A 24204-nucleotide genomic window follows, 5' to 3' on the forward strand; every position below is an offset into this window, starting at 1 on the left:
TACAAAGCCATTTACGTAGCCTACTTTCCCTTTCACTGGTATTATTTCATTTTCCTGCTGAAGGTAGAAATATAAAGTAAATAACTATCCTCCTAAAATTTACAAGATACTGCTAATAGCAAGACTAGTAAAATATAAATAAATAAGTAAGTTATTGTGTCATGTTTTCCATCAATTTTTACCAGCTCGTTTGGAAACATCACAAATACTAAAAACCAATTCTAATCCTAAATGTCCGGGAAGTTTCTGCTGTGATGAAAGGCCAGGCGGCTGCTACCTTTGCCACCCAGGAGAGCAGGCACTCCCCCGGGCTGCCCCTGGTGAGCTAGGAGCAGGGGGTTCCTCTGGAGTCAGTCTGCGTTCTAGTCTGCCATTTCCCTAGTCTGCGATTCTGACAGCCGACATGTGCAATAGCGTAAACCTTTCCCTGAGGTATTAGGAGGGGAGTATGGGTACATCCTCGCAGCTATAAAACTGAGACTTTTGAGGCAAAGTGCTTTTTAGGGACGTAGATTTTATTTTAACACTTAAAGGAACGACTCTTGCCAAGAATCCACACTGAGGCTGTGAGCCCACTGGATGAGAGTGGGGGCCGGTGAGGAAGAGAGGCCTCTTGCCGCAGGCGGGCAGGCGAAGCAGGGCAAACTCCCTGACAATGGCGGTGGCAGAGCCCGCTCAGGGTGCCCGCCCTGCAGGACTCTGTCCAGGAAGGGACAGCCCAGCTCTGAGTCCAAGCACAGCTTAACTGTCCCTGAAGTTCAACCCAGGACAACTTAGCTAGGGTTTGGGCTTCCCCAGAAAAAAAGGAAGCGTCGGTGCTCCTCACTGGAAAAGGTGGGAATGTTTCTCAATAACTATACCATCCTTCAGCTGAGGACCTGCAGGCAAGCCCGAGAACCGCAGAACAGCTCGATGCATAACTGGGCCACTGCCAGAGCGTTCCAGAACCACCCTGTAACAGCGAGGGCAATCACTGAGGTCGGTCAAGAACTCTGGGGCACCTGGGTGGCTCAGCGGGTTGAAGGTCCGACTCTTGGCTTCAGCTCAGGTCATGGTCTCAGAGTTGTGGGATCGAGCCCCGTGTCAGGCTCCCCGCTCAGTGAGGAGTCTGCCGGAGATTCTCTTCTCTGCCCCTCCCCGCTCACTCACATTCTCTCTCTCCCCCTCTCTCAAATAAATAAATCAATCTTAAAAAGAAAAAAGAGAAAAAGAACTCTGGGCCCTGCAGCGAGGTTCAGAATCCAGGAGAAAGGACTGGGGGGCCCGAACCCGGATGAGGACAGCTGGGAAGAGGGAGGTCCTGGAGGAGAAAGGCAAGCAGGGCAGGGACCAAAGGCGGGCTGGGAACAAAAGGCAAGCAGCTTCGATGGAGAGAAAGCAAATCGCCCCAGAGGGCCTTCCTAATGCTTCCCCTGTGGGTCCTGTTTCTTCAGGCTCTGCCCCCCTGTCCTGAGGGCATTCTGGCAGCTGAGAGAACAGTTCCGAGCTGGTTCTACCTGACACTTCTTTGGGGTTGAAGAGATACTAGTTAACACAGCTACCACTGGGTAATTCCTTAGAGTATCGGAAGAGTTAGACGGGAAGGAAACACATTTACACGCTGAGAATTTGTCTGAGAATGCACACACCACACCTGAACCCCCTGACCCAGAGGGACTCCAACTAGGAAACGAAGCCAGGGAGTGACAAGGACCATCAGCAATTACCTGCAGGATGCGGGCAGCCAGTTTTAAGTGAGGGGTTAAGTCAGAATAGTTACACTAGGCAATGTGGTCAATAAACTAAACCAGATAGATTAAACCAACTATGTTTTAATATTTCATAGTTATATTTTCTTAATAACCTATAGACATACTCCACAGGGACTTCTTCATTGCCTTGGGGCTAACATATAGTTACCAATTTTGTATGGAGCATAAGTAGCCTTGGGTGCGTCTGCTCACCTTGAACATACCCCAGACCGTCCTGCTGTTGAGAGAATATTACCCTTGCCTGGCAGCCTTTCTAACTGATGTCGGTCACCTGAGCGCAGAGGGAAAACTCTTCAATGGTAAACTGTCATGGGAGCATCTCATCTACAACACTACTAGGAATTAAAATACCCAACATTTTTTGAATGCTTATTATGTGGCGAGCACTATTATAAAAACTTTGTTATTTTTTTTCTTCCTTATTTTTTTGATGTAATGTTCCATGATTCATTGTTTGCATTTAACACCCAGTGCTCCATTCAATACGTGCCCTCCTTAATACCCATGGCCAGGCTAACCCATTCCCCCACCCCCTCCCCTCTAGAACCCTCAGTTTGTTTCTCAGAGTCCATAGTTTCTCATGGTTCGTCTCCCCCTCTGATATCCCCCTTCATTTTTCCCTTCCTACTATCTTTTTTTTCTTTAACATATAATGTATTATTTGTTTCAGAGACACAGTTCTGTGTTTCATCAGTCTTACACAATTCACAGCGCTTACCATAGCACATACCCTCCCCAATGTCTATCACCCAGCCACCCCACCCCTCCCACCCCCCACCACTCCAGCAACCCTCAGTTTGTTTCCTGAGATTAAGAATTCCTCATATCAGTGAGGTCATATGATACATGTCTTTCTCTGATTGACTTATTTTGCTCAGCATAATACCCTCCAGTTCCATCCACGTTGTTGCAAATGGCAAGATTTCATTTTTTTGATGGCTGCATGATATTCTACTGTGTGTGTGTGTGTGTGTGTGTGTATATCTACACCACACCTTCTTTATCCATTCATCTGTCGATGGACATCTTGGCTCTTTCCATAGTTTGGCTATTGTGGATATTGCTGCTATAAACATCGGGATGCACATACCCCTTGAGATCCCTACATTTGTATCTTTGGGGTAAATACCCAGTAGTGCAATTGCTGGGTCATAGGGTAGCTCTATTTTCAACTTTTTGAGGAACCTCCATACTGTTTTCCAGAGTGGCTGCACCAGCTTGCATTCCCAGCAACAGTGTAGGAGGGTTCCCCTTTCTCCACATCTCCGCCAACATCTGTTGTTTCCTGACTTGTTAATTTTAGCCATCCTGACTGGTGTGAGGTGGTATCTCATTGAGGTTTTGATTTGGATTTCCCTGATGCCAAGCGATGTTGAGCACTTTTTCATGTATCTGTTGCCCATTTGGATGTCTTCTTTGGAAAAATGTCTGTTCATGTCTTCTGCCCATTTCTTGATTGGATTCTTTGCTCTTTGGGTGTTGAGTTTGATAAGTTCTTTATAGATTTTGGATACTAGCCCTTTATCTGATATGTCATTTGCAAATATCTTTTCCCATTTTGTTGGTTGTCTTTTGGAACTTTGTGTTATTTTTATTTAATCTTCTCAATTACCATCTATGATTTGCTTCATTTTACAAATGAGGCAACCGAGGCAACAGAGAGGTGAAGTAACTTGCTCAATGTTACACAGCTAATAATTAGGGAAGCCAGAAATTCCATCCAGGCATAACATTTTCTGATCCTGAGTTCTCAACCAAAATAATATAGCACCGAGGTACAGAAATAAGTCAGGAGGCATGAGAGAATTAAGATGCGGCATCCAAGAAGGTCTGGCTTTCAATCCACAGTTTGCTTTCACTCGGTATATGATCTTGGGTAACTGACCTATTGTCTTTGAACTTTGGTTTTCTCATCTACAATATGAGGATAATAATATCAAAACTACAGAGTATGATGAGGTTTATAATTTTCCTAGAACTGTACCTAACACATAGTGAGATTTAATAAACATTAGTTATAAAAGGAAGAGAAAATGTCTATTTTTCTTAAGGGAAATCACTTCTTTGGAAATCTTACAGAGTTTGGTTTCCCAGAGATTTGTACTGTGAATTTGGGAGATCACGCTATTAACCATTTAAGTAAAACTGCTTTCTTAAAAATGAAACAAGATGAAACCAGAGAGGGAGACAAACCATAAAAGACTCTTAATCTCAGGAAACAAACTGAGGGTTGCAGGAGTGGAGGGGGGTGGGAGGGAATGGGGTGGCTGGGTGATGGACATTGGGGAGGGTATGTGCTATGGTGAGCGCTGTGAATTGTGTAAGGCTGATGAATCACAGACCTGTACCCCTGAAACAAATAATACATTATACGTCAATAAAAAAATTAAAAAAAACATAACTGAAACCTTTAGTAAGAAAGAACAAAGTATACGGCAATTATAAGGGCTGGTAAATAACATGCACAGGCTTCCGAATGTAAGCGGCATTTCTAATTTATACATCTCTAACTGTTATCTACAAAGCTGTTAGTAGTTTGATATCCAAAGGGAGTATGGATGGCTCTATATAACCCCTGGGCAGTTCAAGGCCTAAACTTTTTATTCTGGGCTCTCCCTTGACATCGGTAAAATTGGGAGGACCTCAAATGACCAACAACAAGTGCCCCTTCACCCCTTGCTCCTATGGATAAAGCCCCCCGGCTAACCCTCCCTCCAGACCTGATTCAGCTCCTGCACCTGCTCATCTCTGAGTAGCGGCTTTCAGTACCCTGCCAGCCCATGGAATTCAACAAGCCAATCACATGCCCCCGTAGGAACCTGAGGCCACCGTACCCCTCACTACAAAGCCTGCCTCCCACAGTCCCTGCTGGTTCACTCTATTCCTGAGCGCCACCCCCGGGTGCCCTGCATGGCAGGCAGTGTCCTCCTCCCCTGGGAAGTGAGTACACACAACTCAGAAACCGCTGAGAACCGCTTCTGCCCAGTGTCGGGTGTCATGTGGGCAGCCTTCCCTGGAATCCTAGGGCAGGGATCCTCTTCTCACCAACAAATGACTAGGAAGTGATTACAACACCACGTATCACAAAAGCTGATATGAAAGGAATGATGCCCCCTCAGCAGGGACATTTATATCAAAGGATTCTCCCCCAGGACTTCTAGCTCATGCAACGATGTGCATTTCCCGTCATAATCTAACTCCCGATCCCACTACCACACATTAGCCAAGCCACCTCACCAGCCAAAGGGGCCCTTAAGTAACACAAGGATATGGGAGGAACAATAGTTTAACTAAAAGATATGATATTTTTATTCACAAGCAGTAAGTTTTATTGGCTGAGGAATACATATTCTTAAGTCTAAAATGTCTAAAATCACAAAAAGGGAAGAAAGATAGATCAGCAAATTTACATAATCCACCTGTTTCCTTTTTTTTTTTTTCCCCTGTTTATTTTTTATGGAAGACTGCCTGGTTTATGTATGCGTTTTCCAGAGCAATGACAGCATGAACTGCTGCTTTGTTATCTCACACATCATCCATTTAACCACAGAAATCCACCTTTGACAGTATTTCCCTTTATAAAAATCCCTGGATGCATCAGAAGCATTTACATCATGAAACTTGATATTGAAACCTAAATGTTGTTATAAAACACAAAATGGATCATTCCGCTCCATGCAGGACGGAATTCAGTTCCTGGGGTTGGGAGAGTGGGTATGCATGTCCGGGCACATGAACTGTTTCCCTGGGGTAACCAGTTCATCGAGCAATGCTCAGAAGCACATCTCTATTTTGTACTTTGTAAGAAGAGCTAAAACATGAAGCATTATCTTCCTGAAAGTTCTAACTACAGGAAATCAGTTATTTTCAACTATAAATGAGGGCTGCATGGCTCATTTTCAAGCCTGGAGATCAAGTCAAGATCTTCCAAGAGGAGGAATATAACTATGAAAAGCTGAGGCCAGTAGGTGAAGAGCTTCTGGGGTCTAACTGTTAAGGCTTCTATCCTGTTCTGAGACTTCGCACACTTGCCCTTCGCAATAATTACAAATGACCAAGAAAAAAGTCTCTTTTCTCAAGAACATCAAAACAGAAGGAAAAGAAGTAGGGTAGACACTACGCTCACTTTTTAAATACCTAACCCACCTTCACCTCTTAAACAACAATAAAAGAAAGGATCCTCCCTCTCTTACTTCTTTATCAATGGATGTTACAAAAAGTGTCAATGTTACCGGCATCCTAATTTCAAATACAATGTCATGAAATTCCCTATTCCCTCCATCTTTTTTTTTTTTTTTAAAGAAATTCACATCTTTCTTTTACCACTTCTCCAGTTCTATGTAGGCTGAAATATAGTTGGAGTCAAGTAATACAGAACATTAATAATATACTTGCCTTTTTTAGACCCCAGTGAATGTAACTAAAAGTAAGACAGTTTATATCCTTTCAATTAATGGAACTTGCACTGCTCAATGAATATTTGCCTCCAAAGCAGGCAGCACAGAAGGTTATAAGCTTACTTGGGTGCAGATGGCATTGCTCAAGGTATTTCTGGAAACCTCCTCTTAGAATCGGACACAGACCTGACCCTCCCTCGCCCATAGGTACACGTGTGAGCAGTCACACACACATCTGTTGCAATTGTTTATGGCTGTGAATTTGCCTTTGAATCCAAAACTATATCATCTAGCTTGAAAACCCAACTTTTCACCCCACTGAAGTCAAATAACTTCTGAAGTGTGTGGCAAAGACCATTCTTGGCTCCCCAAATTTGTTTTCTTGTCCTTCCCAGAAATGGAACCACAATTTTTAGTTATTTACACAATTACCCAGGAGAGTGTATTTTCTCACCTGCCCTGCACAGTTCTGACCAACAGGATGTGAGCAGAAGTGTCGCGTGGCAGTTTTAGGTTTCCTCAGAAAGCTGTGAGGGCCTGTTATCCCCCCACCCCCTGCTGCTCTGTGGAAATAGTGGCCGGTACTAAAGTCATCTCCTATACCACTCAATGAGGATCAAAGACAAAGGAAGGCAGAGCAGAAAGGTGCAGGAGCTCAGGTCTCTGAGGGCTGAGTAATGGACAACCGAGACTCTGGGCCTGGACTGCCCACTTTTGGAGTTTTACGTGAGAGAAAATAAAGTTCTATCCTGTTTAAGGCACTGTTACTTAGAGGCCCTGTTAGTTGCAGACAAATCTAATCCTAGCTTTTATAAATAATTCTTTTTTAAGTAGGTTCCACACCCAGCGTGGAACCCAACACGGAGCTTGAACTCATGACACTGAGATCAAGACCTGAGCTGAGATCAAGAATCAGATGCTTCACCAACTGTGCCACCCAGGTGCCTCTTATAAGTAATATTTAAAAAATAAAACCTGCTCTCCGTAAACAAAGATTTCTTATACTGAGGATGCTCAGAAGAGTGTGCCATTAAAAAAAAGAAGGTGCCATGGATTCTGGAAGCTTTACTAAAGCAGGCATTTCAAAGGATCTCTAGCGCTGTTTGAAGGAGCACAGAGCTTCCCAAAGTGACCACTTAGAAAAGGACAGGCATTCATTTGGATGATTAGGTTTAGGTATTTTCTGACAGTATCCCATTACTTTATTATCAAATAAACATGAAAGGTCAGCTTCTACCTGAGGTAAGAGTTTAAGCAGAGTTGTGTTATGTAATAGTACACAGCAATACCCACATACCTTTAAGAATTCAAACACACACACACACACACACAGAGCAGAAGGCCGCTAGAAAAATGCCTGTTTATGATAAAACAAGAAAAGCAAAGCATAAAACAAAAGCATGCCTTGAGACTTACGTGGTTATCTTTATAGTAGTAAGAAAGGGCAGGAAATCGCCGTCTGCTCCGGAATTTGGAACTCCCCACAATGATGTGTGCCGTGGCCGATTTGGGAACATACAGTTCAGTAGGGTAAGAATCACAAACCTGTCACGGGAAACACATGGGGACTTTGAGGCCATCTCGTAATGCTTTGTGAACTGCCGCAATATATTCCATTCACCAGACTTACTTATAAGTTGTACATTTAAGTTTTTTGTTTTTTTGGTTTTTTTTTTTAGATTTTTTTTTACTTATTTGAGAGAATGAGCGAGAGAGAGAGAGAGCGCGCACAAGCCATGGGGGGAGGGGAGGCAGAGGGAGAAGCAGACTCCCCACCCAGCAGGGAGCCTGACGTGGGGCTCGATCCCAGGACCCTGAGATCATGACCCAAGCCGAAGGCAGACACTCAACCAACTGAGCCACCCAGGCACCCCCATTTTTCTTTTTTTTCTTTACAATTTTTTTTTATTATGTTATGTTAGTCACCATACAGTACACCATTAGTTTTTGATGTAGTGTTCCATGATTCATTGTTTGCATATAACACCCAGTGCTCCATGCCCATCACCGGGCTAACCCATCCACCCACCCCCCACTCCTCTGAAACCCTCAGTTTGTTTCTCGGAGTCCATAGTCTCTCATGGTTCGTCGCCCCCTCTGATTTCCCCCCTTCATTTTTCCCTTCCTTCTCCTAATGTCTTCCATGCTATTCCTTATGTTCCACAAATAAGTGAAACCACATGATAATTGACTTTCTCTGGTTGACTTATTTCACTTAGCATAAGCTCCTCCAGTTCCATCCATGTTGATGCAAAAGTTGGGTATTTATCCTTTCTGAAGGCTGAGTAATATTCCATTGTATATATGGACCACATCTTCTTTATCCGTTCGTCTGTTGAAGGGCATCTCGGCTCTTTCCACAGTTTGGCTATTGTGGACATTGCTGCTTAAGTTTTCTTAACCAAGTTACGGAGGAGGCTATTTTGAAGAAAGCAACAGCCATTTCAAAGAAATGAAGAGCTGTTGATTCCATGACATCAGAGCAAAGGGAAGCAAACACTCTTTAGCAGTCTGTCCTGGTGCACTGTCCCTTCTGAGGGCACTTCGAGGGGCAAGACAGTGACAGGTGAGCATTTCTTTCATCAGAAAGGGAGAGATTATAGTTCGACATCCTGGTAGCTGAAAAAATTGAGCCGCCTGTTTTGAGTGAAAGATAGCCCACCAGTGGGTGGCAAGCACCAGCAGTGTGCCCATGACAAAGCCCATGCCCTCGCTGGATACTTCTCCCCCTCCATCTTCCCAAATCTCTCAAGTCTCCTCCATTCTTCAGGGGACAACCCAACTCCGCCTCCTTCAAAAAGCTTCCTCCCTGGGCTTCCAGCTCAGACAAGTTTCTAGATCTGACTTGGTACCACACAACATAACAGCTTTATTTTTGTTTCTTCTGTGTGATTTCACCAATGGTAAGAAATGATTTTACTCTTTCTGTGCATTGCTAGTGGTGATTCCCACAGTGGAAACTCTAGAGCCTTGGAATGATCTTGTGATTTAGTAAGGAATCAGTTTAGAACGTGGCTCTGATTTGCCAACTTCATGACCTTCAGAGAGTCAAACTACGCTGACCTCTAAAACTGATAAAACACAGAAATAATATCCCACGGGGTTGACAGAAGGGTCAAATCAGATAACACCCATGACAAAGCACTTTATAAACCACTGGGTCTGACAGAAATGTGAGGGGTGGCAATGGTAATCACCAACTTGTTGCTCAGCATGTATTTCATTTTGACATCAGCCCATCAATCTCTTTGCAATGTGAAGATTGCTCAGATAGCAATTCCTGGGTTTTGCCAAAGAGCCGTTTCTTTCCCAGAAGTCAAGCATCTTCCTGGCCATTTCAAGAGGAGTCCTCCAGGAGGAGTAGCAACAGGGAAATCTGTCAGCCGCACGAACTCTGTTCAACCCTGCTCTCACCTACCCCTCTGGAAAGATAGAACTGGAAGGAATGAAAACCCACCCCAAGTAAGAGCCCAGCCTCTGCACCACAGCTCATGACAATTGTCCTGTGAGGATGCCGGCCCTCCCCCCGCCCCCCGCGCCTCCATCGGTTGTCTTGGTTACCAGACTGGTGAACAACATCAAGCAGGAGATAAAAGGGCCACAAAAGTGATGTTGTCAGGCTCAACGTGTAATTTCAGCAATGAGCCAAAGACATTTTAGGGAAGATTAGCAGACTTCAAAGATTTCCAGTCTCTGGCACTGACACTCTAGTGGAAATCCCATTCCAGGAACACCGATACTCTGGAGGAAAATCTTGTACCGAGAACAGATGGCCCAACCTAGTTGGACCCCAAGAGCTTTGACCAGAATGACTACCACAAGACACTACATCTTCTTGCCCATGCAAATCTGGTGCCCGAACCTCTCTTCGGTCAGCCAGCTAGAACATTACAACACAGACCACATCTGCTTGTCTGAGGTTCAAGAGGCATGTAGTCATTGCACCAGGCTTACAACATTTTCCTAAAATAACAGTTTTAAAAAGGAAATTGGGAGGGTTTCAGAAAGGTGGGAATCACCTACTTTCTTTATTATAACAACACTAAGGAATTGCAAAGTTATTTATGATGAAATAAAACAAACACTAGGTGAGATTTCTCAACCTGCCTATTACGTACAGCCTTTCTGAGTAAGAGAGGTGAATTAGGAACTGGGAAGCTCCTGCCGGGTCCCCTTATAGCTTCCCAAGGCCGAAGGAAGCTCAGCTTGTCTCATGCCTGTAACCTTTATGTGCACCGTAACTGCTATGGGACCAAGAGAAAGGTAAACCCTTGGATCTCACTCTCCTTAAGACTCTTGGCCCCACCCTACTTAGGGACCTGACTGCCATCCACCCTGGGTCCTCCTTCTTCCCAAAGAGAGCAGGGAAGGCTTTCCCACCCTCTGAGAATACCAGGGCTCTCCCCCTCCACAGTGTAGGAAAACGTGGACCTTTTAGGTTGGCATGAGCAAGGCCCAAGAGCTCAACACCTCAACCTAGTCAACAGTAGTCAGGCTCACACAGGGGTCATAGCCCCCCATGTAGGGACACGACAGATGCCAGTCACAGGGACTCCTGTTTTTCCCAGAGCACTAGCACTGGGTCTAGGTGAAAAGAGTTCAAGGCTCAGAACTGAAATATGGGCATTCTGATAAGCATTTGTGTGGGAAGCTCTAGGAGAAGCTAAAACAACTTTGGAAAAAAAGTCAGATTCATGGTGTCAGGGAAGCTCAGGTTTCAAGATACAACTTCTTAACCAAGCTGGAAAATAGGGAATTCATCCTGCTTTCATGAAATCTGACAGCACTTTCATGGAGAAAACAGCCCTAAGGGCGCCTGGGTGGCTCAGTCGGTTAAGCGTCTGCATTTGGCTCAGGTCATGATCCCCCAGGGTCCAGGATGGAGCCCTGCAGGGAGCCTGCTTCTCCCTCTCCCTCTGCCCCTCCCTCTACTCAGGCGCACGTGCGCTCTCTCTCTCTCTCTCTCTCTCTCTCTCTCTCCCTCACTCGTGCTCTCCCAAATAAATAAATAAAAATCTTTTAAAAAAAGGTCCTGCATAGCACTGACCACTGTCATTTTTACAACAAGCCCACTTGGTTAGAGTCAAAATTCTGACAATGAATAATGCACAGCACAGTGCAATTTATGCCACCAAATTCTGAAACTAATCAACGCAGCTTCCCCAAATTTTGCCTGGTTTGGAAAATCACATAAGAGAGAACGAGAGTTCAGAAAAGTACAAAAGGCTTTTCCTCTGAATTTTCCTTCTTTACACTGACTGCCTGAGCCAATGAAAGTGGAGTAAGTTAAAATCATTTCTGCGTACTTTTTTTTTTTATTAATGAGGAAATTATTTTCCTTGTCCTTCACTAAATAAATTAGCCTGCCTGGAATGCCTGCATATCTTGGTTTGGCCTCGCCAAGAAAAATCTCTTCTGATAATTCTTCCACTCATTCAACAAGTGTTTTTTTAAATATATTTGACATATACTGTTGTACACATGTTAATTTGATACATTTATATACTGTGCTAGGATTGTCACTGTAGTGATAATCAGCACCCCTATCACATTACATAATTCTCCTTTCTTTTCAGTGGTCAGAATCATTAAGTTCTAGACTCTTGGCAAGTTTGCTGATTACAGTACAGTACTGTTGTCTATCAACAAGTTTCTACCGAATACTTCACATGTGCCAGGCATTATGTTAGGTGCTAGGGAAGTAATGAATAACAAAAGAGTTATTGGCTTCAAGGACTTTACATTCCCAGTAAAGGTGATCTCTGTTGACCTGATTATACTCTTGCAGTAAATGCATTTACCACTGTAGGGTAGTATCCATCTGAGATGCCATCCAAGGCATCTTAATTAGACCTCTGTATTTATTGAGGACCACTCAACTGAGCACGTTGGAGAGTTAGTTGTCAGAGACTGAGACAGATCTACACAGACAACTTTCTTCTTAAGCATTTAGGATCTAAAATTTATTTCAAGGAATTTATGATATACTATGAGGGGAGAAGGAGGGTATGAGCCACATAAAATGATTTATATATAAATAAAATAAAGTAATACATAATATATAAAACACAGCTATAGAAAACTGAAACAAGATTTCAGTTACTGGTTTAGATTATACTTTACATTTTATTCCAAGAGAAACAGGTTAAAATTTTAACCTAGTAATGAATGACAATTATTTTATTTAAGAAAGACAATTTCAGGAGTTATGTACAGAAGGGAATCTTCGCTTTGAGAATTGGACTACCATAGACAAGTCTTATAAGTAGGACTAAGTAATAATGATAGAAATGATGATGATGATGATGATGATGATGATGATGATGATGATTAGCCTCCCAAGACCACACAAACAGAAAAAAGCAGCACAGCCTCTGAACCTGTTTTGTTCTAATTAGAAAGAAATAGGGGCACCTGGGTGGCTCAGTCGGTTGAGCATCTGACTCTTGATTTTGGCTCAGGTCATGATCTGAGGGTCGTGAGATCAAGCCCCATGTTGGGCTCCTCGCTGGGCGTGGAGCCTGCTTAAAATTCTCTCTCTCCCTCTCCATCTCCCTTCCCCCCCTTCTCTAAAAAAAGAAGAAAAAATAACTCTTATAAAAGAAGGGAGGAAAAAGTAAACATTTTCTCAACCACGAGATGAAAAGCAAAAGTAATGGATGACATCATAACTTTCTCAATGGACTATTAGAAAGTTTTTGAGAAAATCAACTTTTATTATAGGTCTAAGTTGGTAATAAATAAGGGTACATAATCCTTTCTCCCCATTTCAATGGTATTAGTAAAATCAGAAAATCCCCTAAGTTTTCACCTCTTCTATTTCAACACAGTTTGTTGGTTGTTAGTTTTGGTTTGCTGTGTGTTACTTTGGAAAAGAAATGCTGAGTAACTCATGTTTTGTAGTCTCTACATGTAGGACTTAAGTGACTAAATATGAGTCATGTTTGTGGCGCTAATTCGAGAAGGAAATCTCATCGAAAATAGGAAGAACCTGTGTTTCCAAGAAAATATTATTCTACAAGATGTAGCTTAGATTCATTTTCTTCCTGACTCAAGGGCGTGTTATATTTTTTAAAAATTTAAAAATGTATCCAATTTTCTTTTGTAAACTTGGATTTTCCTCCCTTTCATTTCAAGGCTAAAAATTCATTGCCACATACTTCATAATAAGTGAAACAAAGAAGCCCCAAATGTCTACTCACAGAGTAGAATTATGGTTGTTAGATTTAAGTGTAATTATGAAGAAAATTCATGAACATGTCCATTCTACCCCAAATAATCTATAAATTCAAGATATCAGAAGAATGATGTGGAAGGAACTGACCTATACAATATCAAGTCTTATTATAAAACCATACTAACCATAATTGGTACAAATGTAACTATGGAAATTATATAGTGTAAAATTGGGACAGAGTTCATAAGTAGGCCAGGATCAAAAAAAAAAAAAAAAACAATATGCTAAAACATGGAACAAAACAGGAAACACTAACAACTCAAAACTTCTGAGGATCCAAAGATTCTCCAGGGGCAATATTTAAACGTCTCCGAAGAAGAGAGATTTGCAACAGCTTTACATGGTAACACACTATTAGCTAGAATATGTAAAGAACTTCTACAAATCAATAAAAAAAGACAACCTTATAGAAAAAAGGATAAAAAATAACAAATAGCAAATAACAAATTTCCTTATCAGTAGACAGAAATCTTCCATATTTTTTAATGGTTACACATTAATTTAATTATATGGAGAGAGCAAAACTTATTTAACTCATCCTCTATTAAGAAATTTGGGTTTCTTCTAATATATGCTGTTACAAACAATGCTTCAATAAGTCACCTTACACATACTGTGTGTGTGTATGATGTTGACTCTTTAGAATAAATTCCCAAAAGTAAGATTGCTGGGTCAATGAGTAGGTCTATCACCAAACAAAGGCAGTACCAACTGTCAGTGAGTCTGTGGAGTAGGGAGAACTTGTATATCTTGCTATTAAGTCTATAAGTCCATGCATACACTTTGGAAAAGAACCTGGCAATACCTGGTAAGGCTAAAATCCACATACACTGTAACTCAGAAATTCTACTCCTAGATGGAAACTCCCAATATACTATGAGTCATGTGTAAGCCAGTTAACAGCTTTGTGATGATAAAACAAAAAGAGAGGGAGAGGGAGAAAAGGATAAGAATAATTTTTTTTAAACTGTGGTCTATCTGTAAAATGCAGTATAATACCACAGTGAAGAATGAAGGAATGAGAGCTGTAGGTCTCAACAGTCTCTTCACTTCTCGATGGCTTAGACAGTTATTTAATCGGTTTATGCCTGAGTTTCTCCATTTGTAAAGCAAGGATGATAACAATGGCTATCACATGGGACTGCTAACATTTGTCAGGTTTTTAGAACAGTGTCTGGCACATGGTAACTATTATAGATGTGTGTGCTAAAAATGAAACGAATCGGGCGCCTGGGTGGCTCAGTTGGTTAAGCAACTGCCTTCAGCTCAGGTCATGATCCCAGGGTCCTGGGATCGAGTTCCGCATCGGACTCCCTGCTCTGCGGGGAGCCTGCTTCTCCCTCTCCCACTCCCCCTGCTTGTGTTCCTGCTCTTGCTGTGTCTCTCTCTGTCAAATAAATAAATAAAATCTTTAAAAAAAAAAAAATGAAACGAATCTCATAAATACAATGTTAAGTGAAATATCAAGTTTCAGTAAGCTACATTCATCATAACACCATGTATAGAAAATATTAAAAAAACACAAAATAATACATTTTTACCACTTACATATGTAGGAACATTATAAATAGAGAAGGACAACACCAAATGGCAGTCAGTGACATTGGAGCAGAAGGTGATCTGGAGGGAACATTAGGAGGTTTAATAGCATTGATCTATGTGTCTATTTTTGTACCAGGACTGTACTATTTTTATTCCTTTAGCTAGCAAATAGATGCATTTGTATAAATATTACATGCTTTTTATATATATATAGTTAATTATTACTATATTTATATAACAAACTATTGGGACTACACCAAAATAAAAAGTTTTTGCACAAGGGAAACTATCAACAAAGCAAACTGAATGGGAGAAGATATTTAGATATTTGCAAGTAATATATCTGATAAGGGTTTAATATATAAAGAATTTACACAACTCAACACCAAAAAATCGAAATAATCCCAGGGAAAAACGGGCAGAGGACATGAAAAGCTGTTTTTCTAAAGAAGACCAACAAATGGCAAGCAGACACATGAGAACATGCTCAACATAACTCATCACCAGGAAAATGAAGACCAAAACCACAATGAGGTATCCCCTCACACCAGTCAGTATGGTTAGTATTAAGAAGACAAGAAGTAAGGAGTGTTGGCAAGATGTGGAAAAAAGGGAACTCCCTTGGCACTGTTGGTGGGAATGTATATTGGCGTAGCCACTGTGGAAAACAGTATGAAGGTCCCTCAAAAAATTCAAAATAGAACTACCATATGATCCAGCAATTCTACTACTGAGTATTTACCCAAAGAGAACAAAAGCACTAATTTGAAAAGATATATGCATCCTTCTGTTCATTGCAGCACTATTTACAATAGCCAAGATCTGGAAGTAACTTGTGTCCATTGATAGATAAATGAATAAAGAAAATGTGGTATATATATATATATATTACACACACACACACACACACACACAGGAATATCACTCAACCATAAAAAAGAATGAGATCTTGACATTTCTGACATAAATGGACTTAAGAGGGCATTATGCTAAGTAAAATGTCATATAGAGAAAGACAAATACCATATGATTTCACTTATGTGATTTCACTTATGTGAAATCAAAGAAACAAACAAAAAACAGAAATAGACTCATAAACACAGAGAGCAAACTGGTTGCCAGCGGAGAGAGGTAGAAGGGTGGGAGAAAGAGGTGAAGGGGAGTTAGAGGTACAAGCTTCCAGTGATAAAACAAATAAGTCACAGGGATGAAGAGTACAGCACGGGAATAGAGTTAATAATATTGTAATAACATTGTGTGGTGATTATACTTACCGTGGTGGGCATTACATAACGTATAGACTAGCTGAATTACTATGTTGTGCACCTGAAACTAATATAACATTGTATGCCAACTATACGTCAATAATAAAAAATTTTAAAAATGTAACCAGAAATGGTCAATAAACAGGAGATAAGATATAAATGGTCAATCAGCATATACAAATCTACAAATCAAGAAATCAAAGCATGTAGATTAAATTAAAATGAGACATCACTTGTCCCACTATCAAGTTGTTAAAAAAACTTTTTAAGAACTGACATCTTTCTCAGTGAGGGAACAAAGAATCAGGCATTCTCATACACGGCTGCTGAGAATTTATATAAATTGGTCCAACTTTTCTGCAGTTCTTTTTGACAACATGTACAAAAATTTATGTAAACTTTTTGACACAGAAATTTCACCTTTAGGAATTTGTCTTTAAAAAGAATTTGAACATGGGCAGAAGTATAGGTATGAGGATGTTCTCACTATGTTTATTTAAAATCATAAAAAATAATAATAATCTGCATGTCTAAAAATTGGAGATTAGGTAGAAAGAACAGGATATAGCCATACTATGTGATTTTATAGAACATTTTTAAATGATATAAAATATATTTATTAGGAAAAAACAGTATGATGGGTGAAGAAAAGCAAACACAAGGCATGTGTAATATGATTCCATATTTGTTATATATACTGGAACAGTTCCCTTTCCTCTGTACTTTCCAATTTCGAATCATTAAATGCATTGCTTATATAAGAAAAGAGCTATTAAAACTATGCAGATGAGAAAAGAAACTGAAGGAAAATTTTAAAACCTAATAGACGAACATTAGGGCACTGAGATGGTGGGTATTTTTTCTTTTTTCTTGCTTTTATAAATTCTCTGCAACATTCTTGCATTGCTTTTATTACCTAAAATATTTTAAAAATTAATAGGGAAACCAACATTGATTTGTAAGCCCATCATTAGGGACAATATGAGATTGATTCTGCCCCTCCTGCTTCCCTTCCTCTCCATAGGCCTTTCTGTAAGCGTAGACACATTTCTCCACATTTCTCTAGGGAAGCCTCTTGGTGACCTTGTGTACCAATCAAGAGTTCAGTGAGTACAGAGAGGAGCTGGTGCCAGACTGCCATCAGAGTCCTTGTGACTTCCCCACTAATCACTCGCTGCACTATAAAAAGAGCTGATGGGAGAACTTGGCCCTGGCCGGCTCTCCCACCCACTGCCTGGCCATGACGCCCGCCACTGGGCTTCTCTGGGTTTCCATCTCCTTAACCATTAGGGGAAGGTGTCGGGGGGGGCGGTTCTCTAAGGTTCCCTTGGCCAAACTCTTTGATTCTAGATGCAGGTAGGAAATGCAGCTCACAGTAACCAGGGGAGACTTGCAAATCCACATATCTGTATCTACAAAGAGCTGTAAAAACTAAAGGAGATTAAACAGAGGTCATGCTAAGCTATGTGAATCATGAGTTCCCTTGGATTAAGTAATGCCTCCGCACTCACTCTGTAGTCTCTATTCACATCGCTGAGCTGCCAATAATCATTAGGGAGGCCCATTCGCTTGTACTCTTCACCGAGATCGATCAGCATCCAGCCCCGTTCTCTTTCTTCTTTATCCAGCTTGGGGTTGAATGAAAAGCAGTATAACTCTTCATATTTCACTGCAAGATAAAGGAGAATAAAGCCAAATCAAACCAAGTCAAATCCAGAACCAAATCTCCTCAAAAGCATTCTATCTGGGCTGGATTACATCAAGAAGCCAAAGCAGCTTCTTGCCCCTCGGGACACTGCAAGGAGCACCCCGTCTCTGGGGGCAGGTTCACCCACCTCCTCCCAGCAATGACATGGAGACCTTGCAACAAGCGAACTCAATTTTGCAAGAGCTCCTTTCCCTTCAGAAACAAGGCCTTCTCCATTTTGCGCTTTTTTTTTAAGTTGCTTTTGAAGCCAAACATATTCTCCAGAACACGTAAGAAAGGGAACTTTAAAAATTAATTAAGAATGTATGTATCCTTAGACATCAAGAACTCAATCTGTTTATGTATATCGAGCTTGGATTTGGGATGGCCTCTCGGAGGTGGATGGAGGCCCAGGCCGCTGCCCCATGTTGATACTCACCATATGAAAAAAAGAAATAACATCTGTGAAATGTATACAGATGTTTGCCCTGAAAACATCTGAACTTACAGCAGACACATCAATGTCATAATTGCACTGCTCACACAAAATTCATAGGATTCATAAAAAAAGCAATTGATAGTGTAAGTCACCGTGGTCATGAGGGGCAAACTCGGGGCTGTCTGATGAAAGTCTGCTTTCAATTCTGCCAGGATGTCTACGTCTTTATGTACCACCCTTTCTGCTTGTGAGGCCAGGGCCAACAGCCTTCCCCATTTAGAGTGAGGATTTGATTTTCCTGCCCTGATCTTGTTATGTTGAAGGAAGCAATTAGGCCAGGGCTGTCCAACAAGAATATAAGCAAGCCACATGTGTCACTTAAAATGTCCTTGCAGCCATATTAAGAAACTAAAAAGAGACAATGAAATTAATTTTACGGATATATTTTCTTAGAAAGCCAATATATCCAAATATTATCATTTCAACATGTGTATAAAACTTTTTTTTTTTAAGATTTTATTTATTTATTTGCGAGAGAGAATGAGAGACAGAGAGCACGAGAGGGAGGAGGGTCAGAGGGAGAAGCAGACTCCCTCCTGAGCAGGGAGCCTGACGTGGGACTCGATCCCGGGACTCCAGGATCACGACCTGAGCCGAAGGCAGTCGCTTAACCGACTGAGCCACCCAGGCGCCCCTAGTGCCTTTTTTTTAAAAATTATTTCCAATTTAACGTGATTTTCTTTCCACTTCTTTCTTTTTTCTTTTTCTTTCTTTCTTTCTTTCTTTCTTTTTTTTTTTTTTTTTGAAGTAGGCTCCATGCCCAGTGTGCTTGAACTCATGTCCCTGAGATCAAGACCTGAGCTGATATCAAGAGTAGGATGCTTAACCGACTGAGCCACCCAGGCGCCCTGTATAAAACTTTTTAATATTTTATGTATCTTATTTCATAATGTCTCTGAAATTCCACGTGTATTTCACACTTGACAGCATATCCTCACTCATTCTACCTACATTTCAAGTGCCCACAAGCCACATGCAGCCATGTTGGATAGTGCAGATCCAAGCACCTCCGGTAAAGATGAATCATGGCTGATTATCACTGAACACGTATTTCATTCCAGATTCTGTTCTTAGTAAATGTATTAACCCATGATGGGCCTGATTTTACAGATGAGAAATCTGAGGCAAAGGTAGGTCAAGGAATATCGCCAGGGCCACAGGGCTAGTAAGTGGAGACTCTGGATTTAAATTAGGCAATCTGGCTATAGAGTGCATGCTCCTAATCACACGCATTGCCCCTCTAAGGCAGATCCTTCTCCCCAGACGGACCACTTTTGTGTCTTCTCCTTCCTTGTTCCATCCCCTGAATCATCTTCTTTTTCTCCAATAGGTTTCTTTCTCCTCAATTTTCTTAGGTCCCCCCATTTATTCCTTAATCTGTTGATGACATTCAGATGTGGTTAATTTAATGGCTCTTCCACATGTGTCTGGAGGCCCAAGAAAGGATCTCACCGTCAGCAAAAGGCCACAGAAACACACAGGCAGCCTGAGAGCTAACCTCAGTTTCAGGCTTGTTGTGATTACCATGGAAGTAACTCATCTACAAGGAGGAAGAAAGATAAGGATCATATTTTAAGGACCAGATTTTTTCATTAGACATGCACTCTTTCTTGTAGGAAAGAAGCAAAAGTAAGTTTATCAGTTAGATAAACTATGTTCTATTTCAGTTTCTCCTGATATATTTCTAAACTTCAAGCTTTGAGACACTGACAATTTCAACCAATAAGAAAGCGCACGCCCACAGATATCTGTACACACAAACATGAAGTCGACGCTCTCAGTAGGAACTGTCTCTTATAATCTTAGCTACTGGAGCAGGAAGACTACGAAATTGAGATCCTGTTCTGGGAACCATCGGCTGGACACTGACACATCTTTTCCATCCCTCAGTACCATTTCATGACTCAGACCTCTGCTACCATAACGTTAACCGCAAATGCAATTTGGTTAAGAGGCCAAAAGAATCTCTTGAGAAAGCCTCAGTCCCTCAGTGAAAGAAGAGCTTATGAACACGGGGTTAATAATGGACGTTAAGTTCCCTTTGTCGAGTAGTTACAACTAGGTTTAAAGGTAGAAGGAGAAAACCATTCTAGAACTATGGATAGTTTTCTTTGTATGGGCTTACGCCTGCTGTCATTGGGAGGAGGCAAGCACACAGAACAGAAATTAAAGCAAGAACAGTTTATAGCAGATATTAAGAAGATCATTCTTGAACTGGGAGGCATTAGGATTGGTTGCCACTAAAACTGTGAAATGTTTTCTTTTAGTTATTTTTAAGCAAAAGGGTGATCAACCATAGCTCTAGCCCAATTTAAGTAAAATTCTACACAAGGGCAAAGAAACCCACATTTTTGTCAGCCAATACTCAGTCTTATTAACATAGGCAAGCTTCTTACCCAAAGGCCAGCCCAGGGGAAGCCTTCAGTGGATGACTGCCTACTCTGAGAAATTAAAAAGTACCATTAACACAGATGTAAATTTCACTGAATATTTCCCATTCACAATGTTCTGTTCCTCTCACCTCCATCTCCTGCAAAATACGTAGCAGAATTCTTAGTAATCACAAGGAGGTGAGTTAAAAACCACACCAAAAGTAGGGCTAAAGAAATCTCTAGTCTTTACAGAATCTGAATGGAGAATACGTCTCCTTCAGAAAGGTCAGATCCCTGATTCCTCACCCTCATCTCTTAAAACAGACAGGTTAAATACTCCACTGGCTTCTCACCCCACGGAGTCTGAGCCATCACACCCAACCTCAAATGTCTTTTGCTATTAGTGAGAGCAGGGTTCAACAGGAGGTGCACCAAAGGGCTCTCCTCCAGAGCTCTTTCCGTAAGAAGCAAATACCCCACATGCCTTTGCACTGTGGGAGTAAGCTGAATGTGCACCTCCAATCTAAAAAAAAAAAAAAAAAAAGGTTTTTCAGAAAAAGTTATGCAGAAATCATTCTAGTATTTACTTTATTTACCTATTTAAATCTTACAACTGCCAAGCAAAGGCAGACTTGAAGGTTTTTCTATCCAGAAAGAAAAAGAACAATTTCTAAAATACTGCCTTAAATTAAGAATGGATAGCATTTAAAAAAAAAAAAAAAAGAAGAAGAAGAATGGATAGCATTTTGGGTACGTTTCTAGGAAAGCCAAATCAGCGTTTCGGGACTCAGGAGATGGCCTAAGAGATGCATGTGTTGACTGACTTGGCATTCCTTAAGCACTACTGTTCAGCTGGACTCCTTAACACAGGGAAGCCCTCGGCACTGCGACGGGGTCCATACCTACTGCTCTCATCAAAGCCTTGGCTCTCGGGCAATCCCACTTCCTACTCCCTGGGGGGGGTATTTATGCCATCACGTGGCAATTTTCAACTTGGAACCACCCAGCCTCCAAATGGCCCCGTCTCTACACCCCCACCCCTTCTCTCCTGTAAAAAAGGAAAGGGTGTTCACTCCACCAGATAAGGCAGCTGTGGGCAAGACAAAGCAATTGGAGAAAAAAGAAAAACAACCTGGTTTGTTTCCCAGGTATCAGGCTAACTGGTTATGTAAACAGAATATTTTGGAAAAAAAAAATAGGGTAGGAATTACCGTGATAGACTAATTGGGAGAAACAAAAGGTAACAATAGTATAATAAAAAAAAATACTTTAAAAAGAAAAACTTGCAATGACCAATGTAAAACCTGAATAATACAGTTATTTTACTGATTGTTTCCCTTGTGCAAATTTTTTAAAACTCCAAAGGAAAGAACAAACACAAATGGGCATTCGCAGAATGAGGAGGTGGGTCTAGGAAGGGAAAAGTGACCGGCAGTCATCAGGCGGACACACATATGTGGAGTTTATTAGAACCAAAAGTAACAATTGAAAGCTCAGCTGCTCCCAACCTTCTGCTTAATTCAGGCAATCTAAAATAGCAGAGCTGAAAAACCAGTGAAACAAGGTTAAGAAGACAGCCTGGTTATTACTGGACTTTGCAGATTTAGAATAAAAATAAGGAGACGTCTGCTGTCTATTTTCAACAAGTAAGTGTTTGAATGAAACACCAGGGCTGTGGAAAAGGACTTCTGGACTCAGAGATCAGTATCGTCAATAAAAAGCAAATTACCACTGCAGACACTACATAAGCAGCCATGACAGACAAGGGTATCAAAAGTGAAATTAAGCCCCGCCCCCCCAAAAAGTGAAATTGAGCAAATGAGATGATGTCAATCACAAGATTTGTAAAATCATAATATGTGTGCAGAAGAACTGGGGACTAAGAAGAACTGAAAAAAAAAAAACTATCATTTAGAAAAAATGGGAAAATAAACAAAGATGGTTTAAATGTTGAAGGGTCCAGGAACACTACAGAGGGAAAGATAATTGATAGAAAAATAAACAGCAGAAGCCAAATCAGAGGGAGGAGAATGCACATGGGAAAAATGGAAGCTCTCTGAGAAATAGGGGTCTTTTCATCAGAAAAATGTATATCCTTATTAGTACACTGGATCTATTTCTCATTGGGGCCAAAGTTTTACTTTAACCTAAATTATTCTTTATTAAGAATTAAAGAGCTTACTGACTTTGGCTACTTTAATTTTTCATTCTTACCAATCTGAATTCACACCAAAGACCAACCAATAAAATCTCGCTAAATGTTTTAGTAGTTTGATGTACCCTTATCCTAGAAATCCTAATTCAGTGAAGAGAGAATCTCAAGAGTTCTGAAAATCTCCTTCATAGGACTTGACTTAAATGGACTCCCAAGCATTTCTTCTTTTGTACATAATAAAATAAGAAAATCTGTCCTCTACAGGACCTTGAAACTTAGCTATATCTCTAAAGGTACTGAAAATAGGTGATTCGTGTTGGTGACAAACCAGAGCAACCACAGAGAGCTGTATCGTGCTAACACACACACACACACACACACACACACACACACACACTCTGATAGACCCAGAGGAGGGGGGAGGTATATTTTGTAAAAGATCTTCAGATGGCTCTGATAAGCCACCCCTATTCCCAGCTGGGACCCCCTCCACCTTTCTCTACCTCCACCCAGATTCAAAAGCCTGCTTCCAAGGTTGTAGGCTGTAACAGATCCTAATTTTAGCATTGCCTCTAACATTAAACTGTGAAACTGTCTGGGTTCCATTTCATCTTCCCACACTTATTAAAGTACTGTGTTTTATGTAAACTGACATTTCTAATACCAGGGTTTCAAAATGCTGGTGGCTTTCTAAAAATCTTCTAAGGTAATAAACTTAATTCAATTCATTACTATGATTTCCTTTTTGGCTCTCTGGCTATGTCTAATACCTACCTCCCAAACGTCACCTTTAAGAAAAAGTGGGAGTTTTAAAAAAAGTGAGGAACACAGAGATTTTCCTCCATGGGGACCCTTGCAATGACTGTCAGCACCAGCCACAGCCCTCACGTTCACTGTGATCTGCCCTTCCAGCCACTCAGCTCTTTCCCAGTTCTCTGGGCTATTCCTAAATCCTATTAGTCCGGTCAGAGCACATTTATTACACAGCCCAGCCATTAATCAGTGATACAGAAATTGCTGATACACAGTTCTCCTCGCATTCGCTGTTGCACGCAACCTAACACACATCTTCCCAGAACTTCTGTTCCAATTATAGTGCACCCTCTAAAAAGTTCAACTGCTTTTCTGGCTAACTTTGCATTTCTGTGCAACACACGGAGATGAAAAATCCTCCACCAACTGCTTTGAAAGGGGAGCAAAGTCAAGTCAAAACTATCAGGTTTTGACAGCTCCCTAGCATCATTTTCAAGAAATAACTTGAGTTCTTCGCTATCTGCAGATGATACGGTCACACCATAT

General features: G+C 41.2%; 1 protein-coding gene across 1 annotated transcript in view; it reads right to left on the reverse strand.

Annotated features, from left to right (window-relative positions):
• The window catches only part of MTMR7 (myotubularin related protein 7), a 106264-nt gene that overhangs the window by 37869 nt on the left and 44191 nt on the right, over positions 1–24204 (reverse strand). The window contains exons 4-5 of the mRNA XM_064585616.1: positions 17704–17861; positions 7565–7693 (exon numbers count right to left, since the gene is read on the reverse strand). Of these exons, the coding sequence (XP_064441686.1) occupies positions 7565–7693; positions 17704–17861 (287 nt within the window). The remainder of the gene's footprint in view (positions 1–7564; positions 7694–17703; positions 17862–24204) is intronic.

The sequence above is a fragment of the Mirounga angustirostris genome, unplaced genomic scaffold (genome assembly GCF_029215605.1).
Source record: "Mirounga angustirostris isolate CCGP_5_RB_7025 unplaced genomic scaffold, mMirAng1.0.hap1 SCAF_2, whole genome shotgun sequence".
NCBI lineage: Eukaryota > Metazoa > Chordata > Mammalia > Carnivora > Phocidae > Mirounga > Mirounga angustirostris.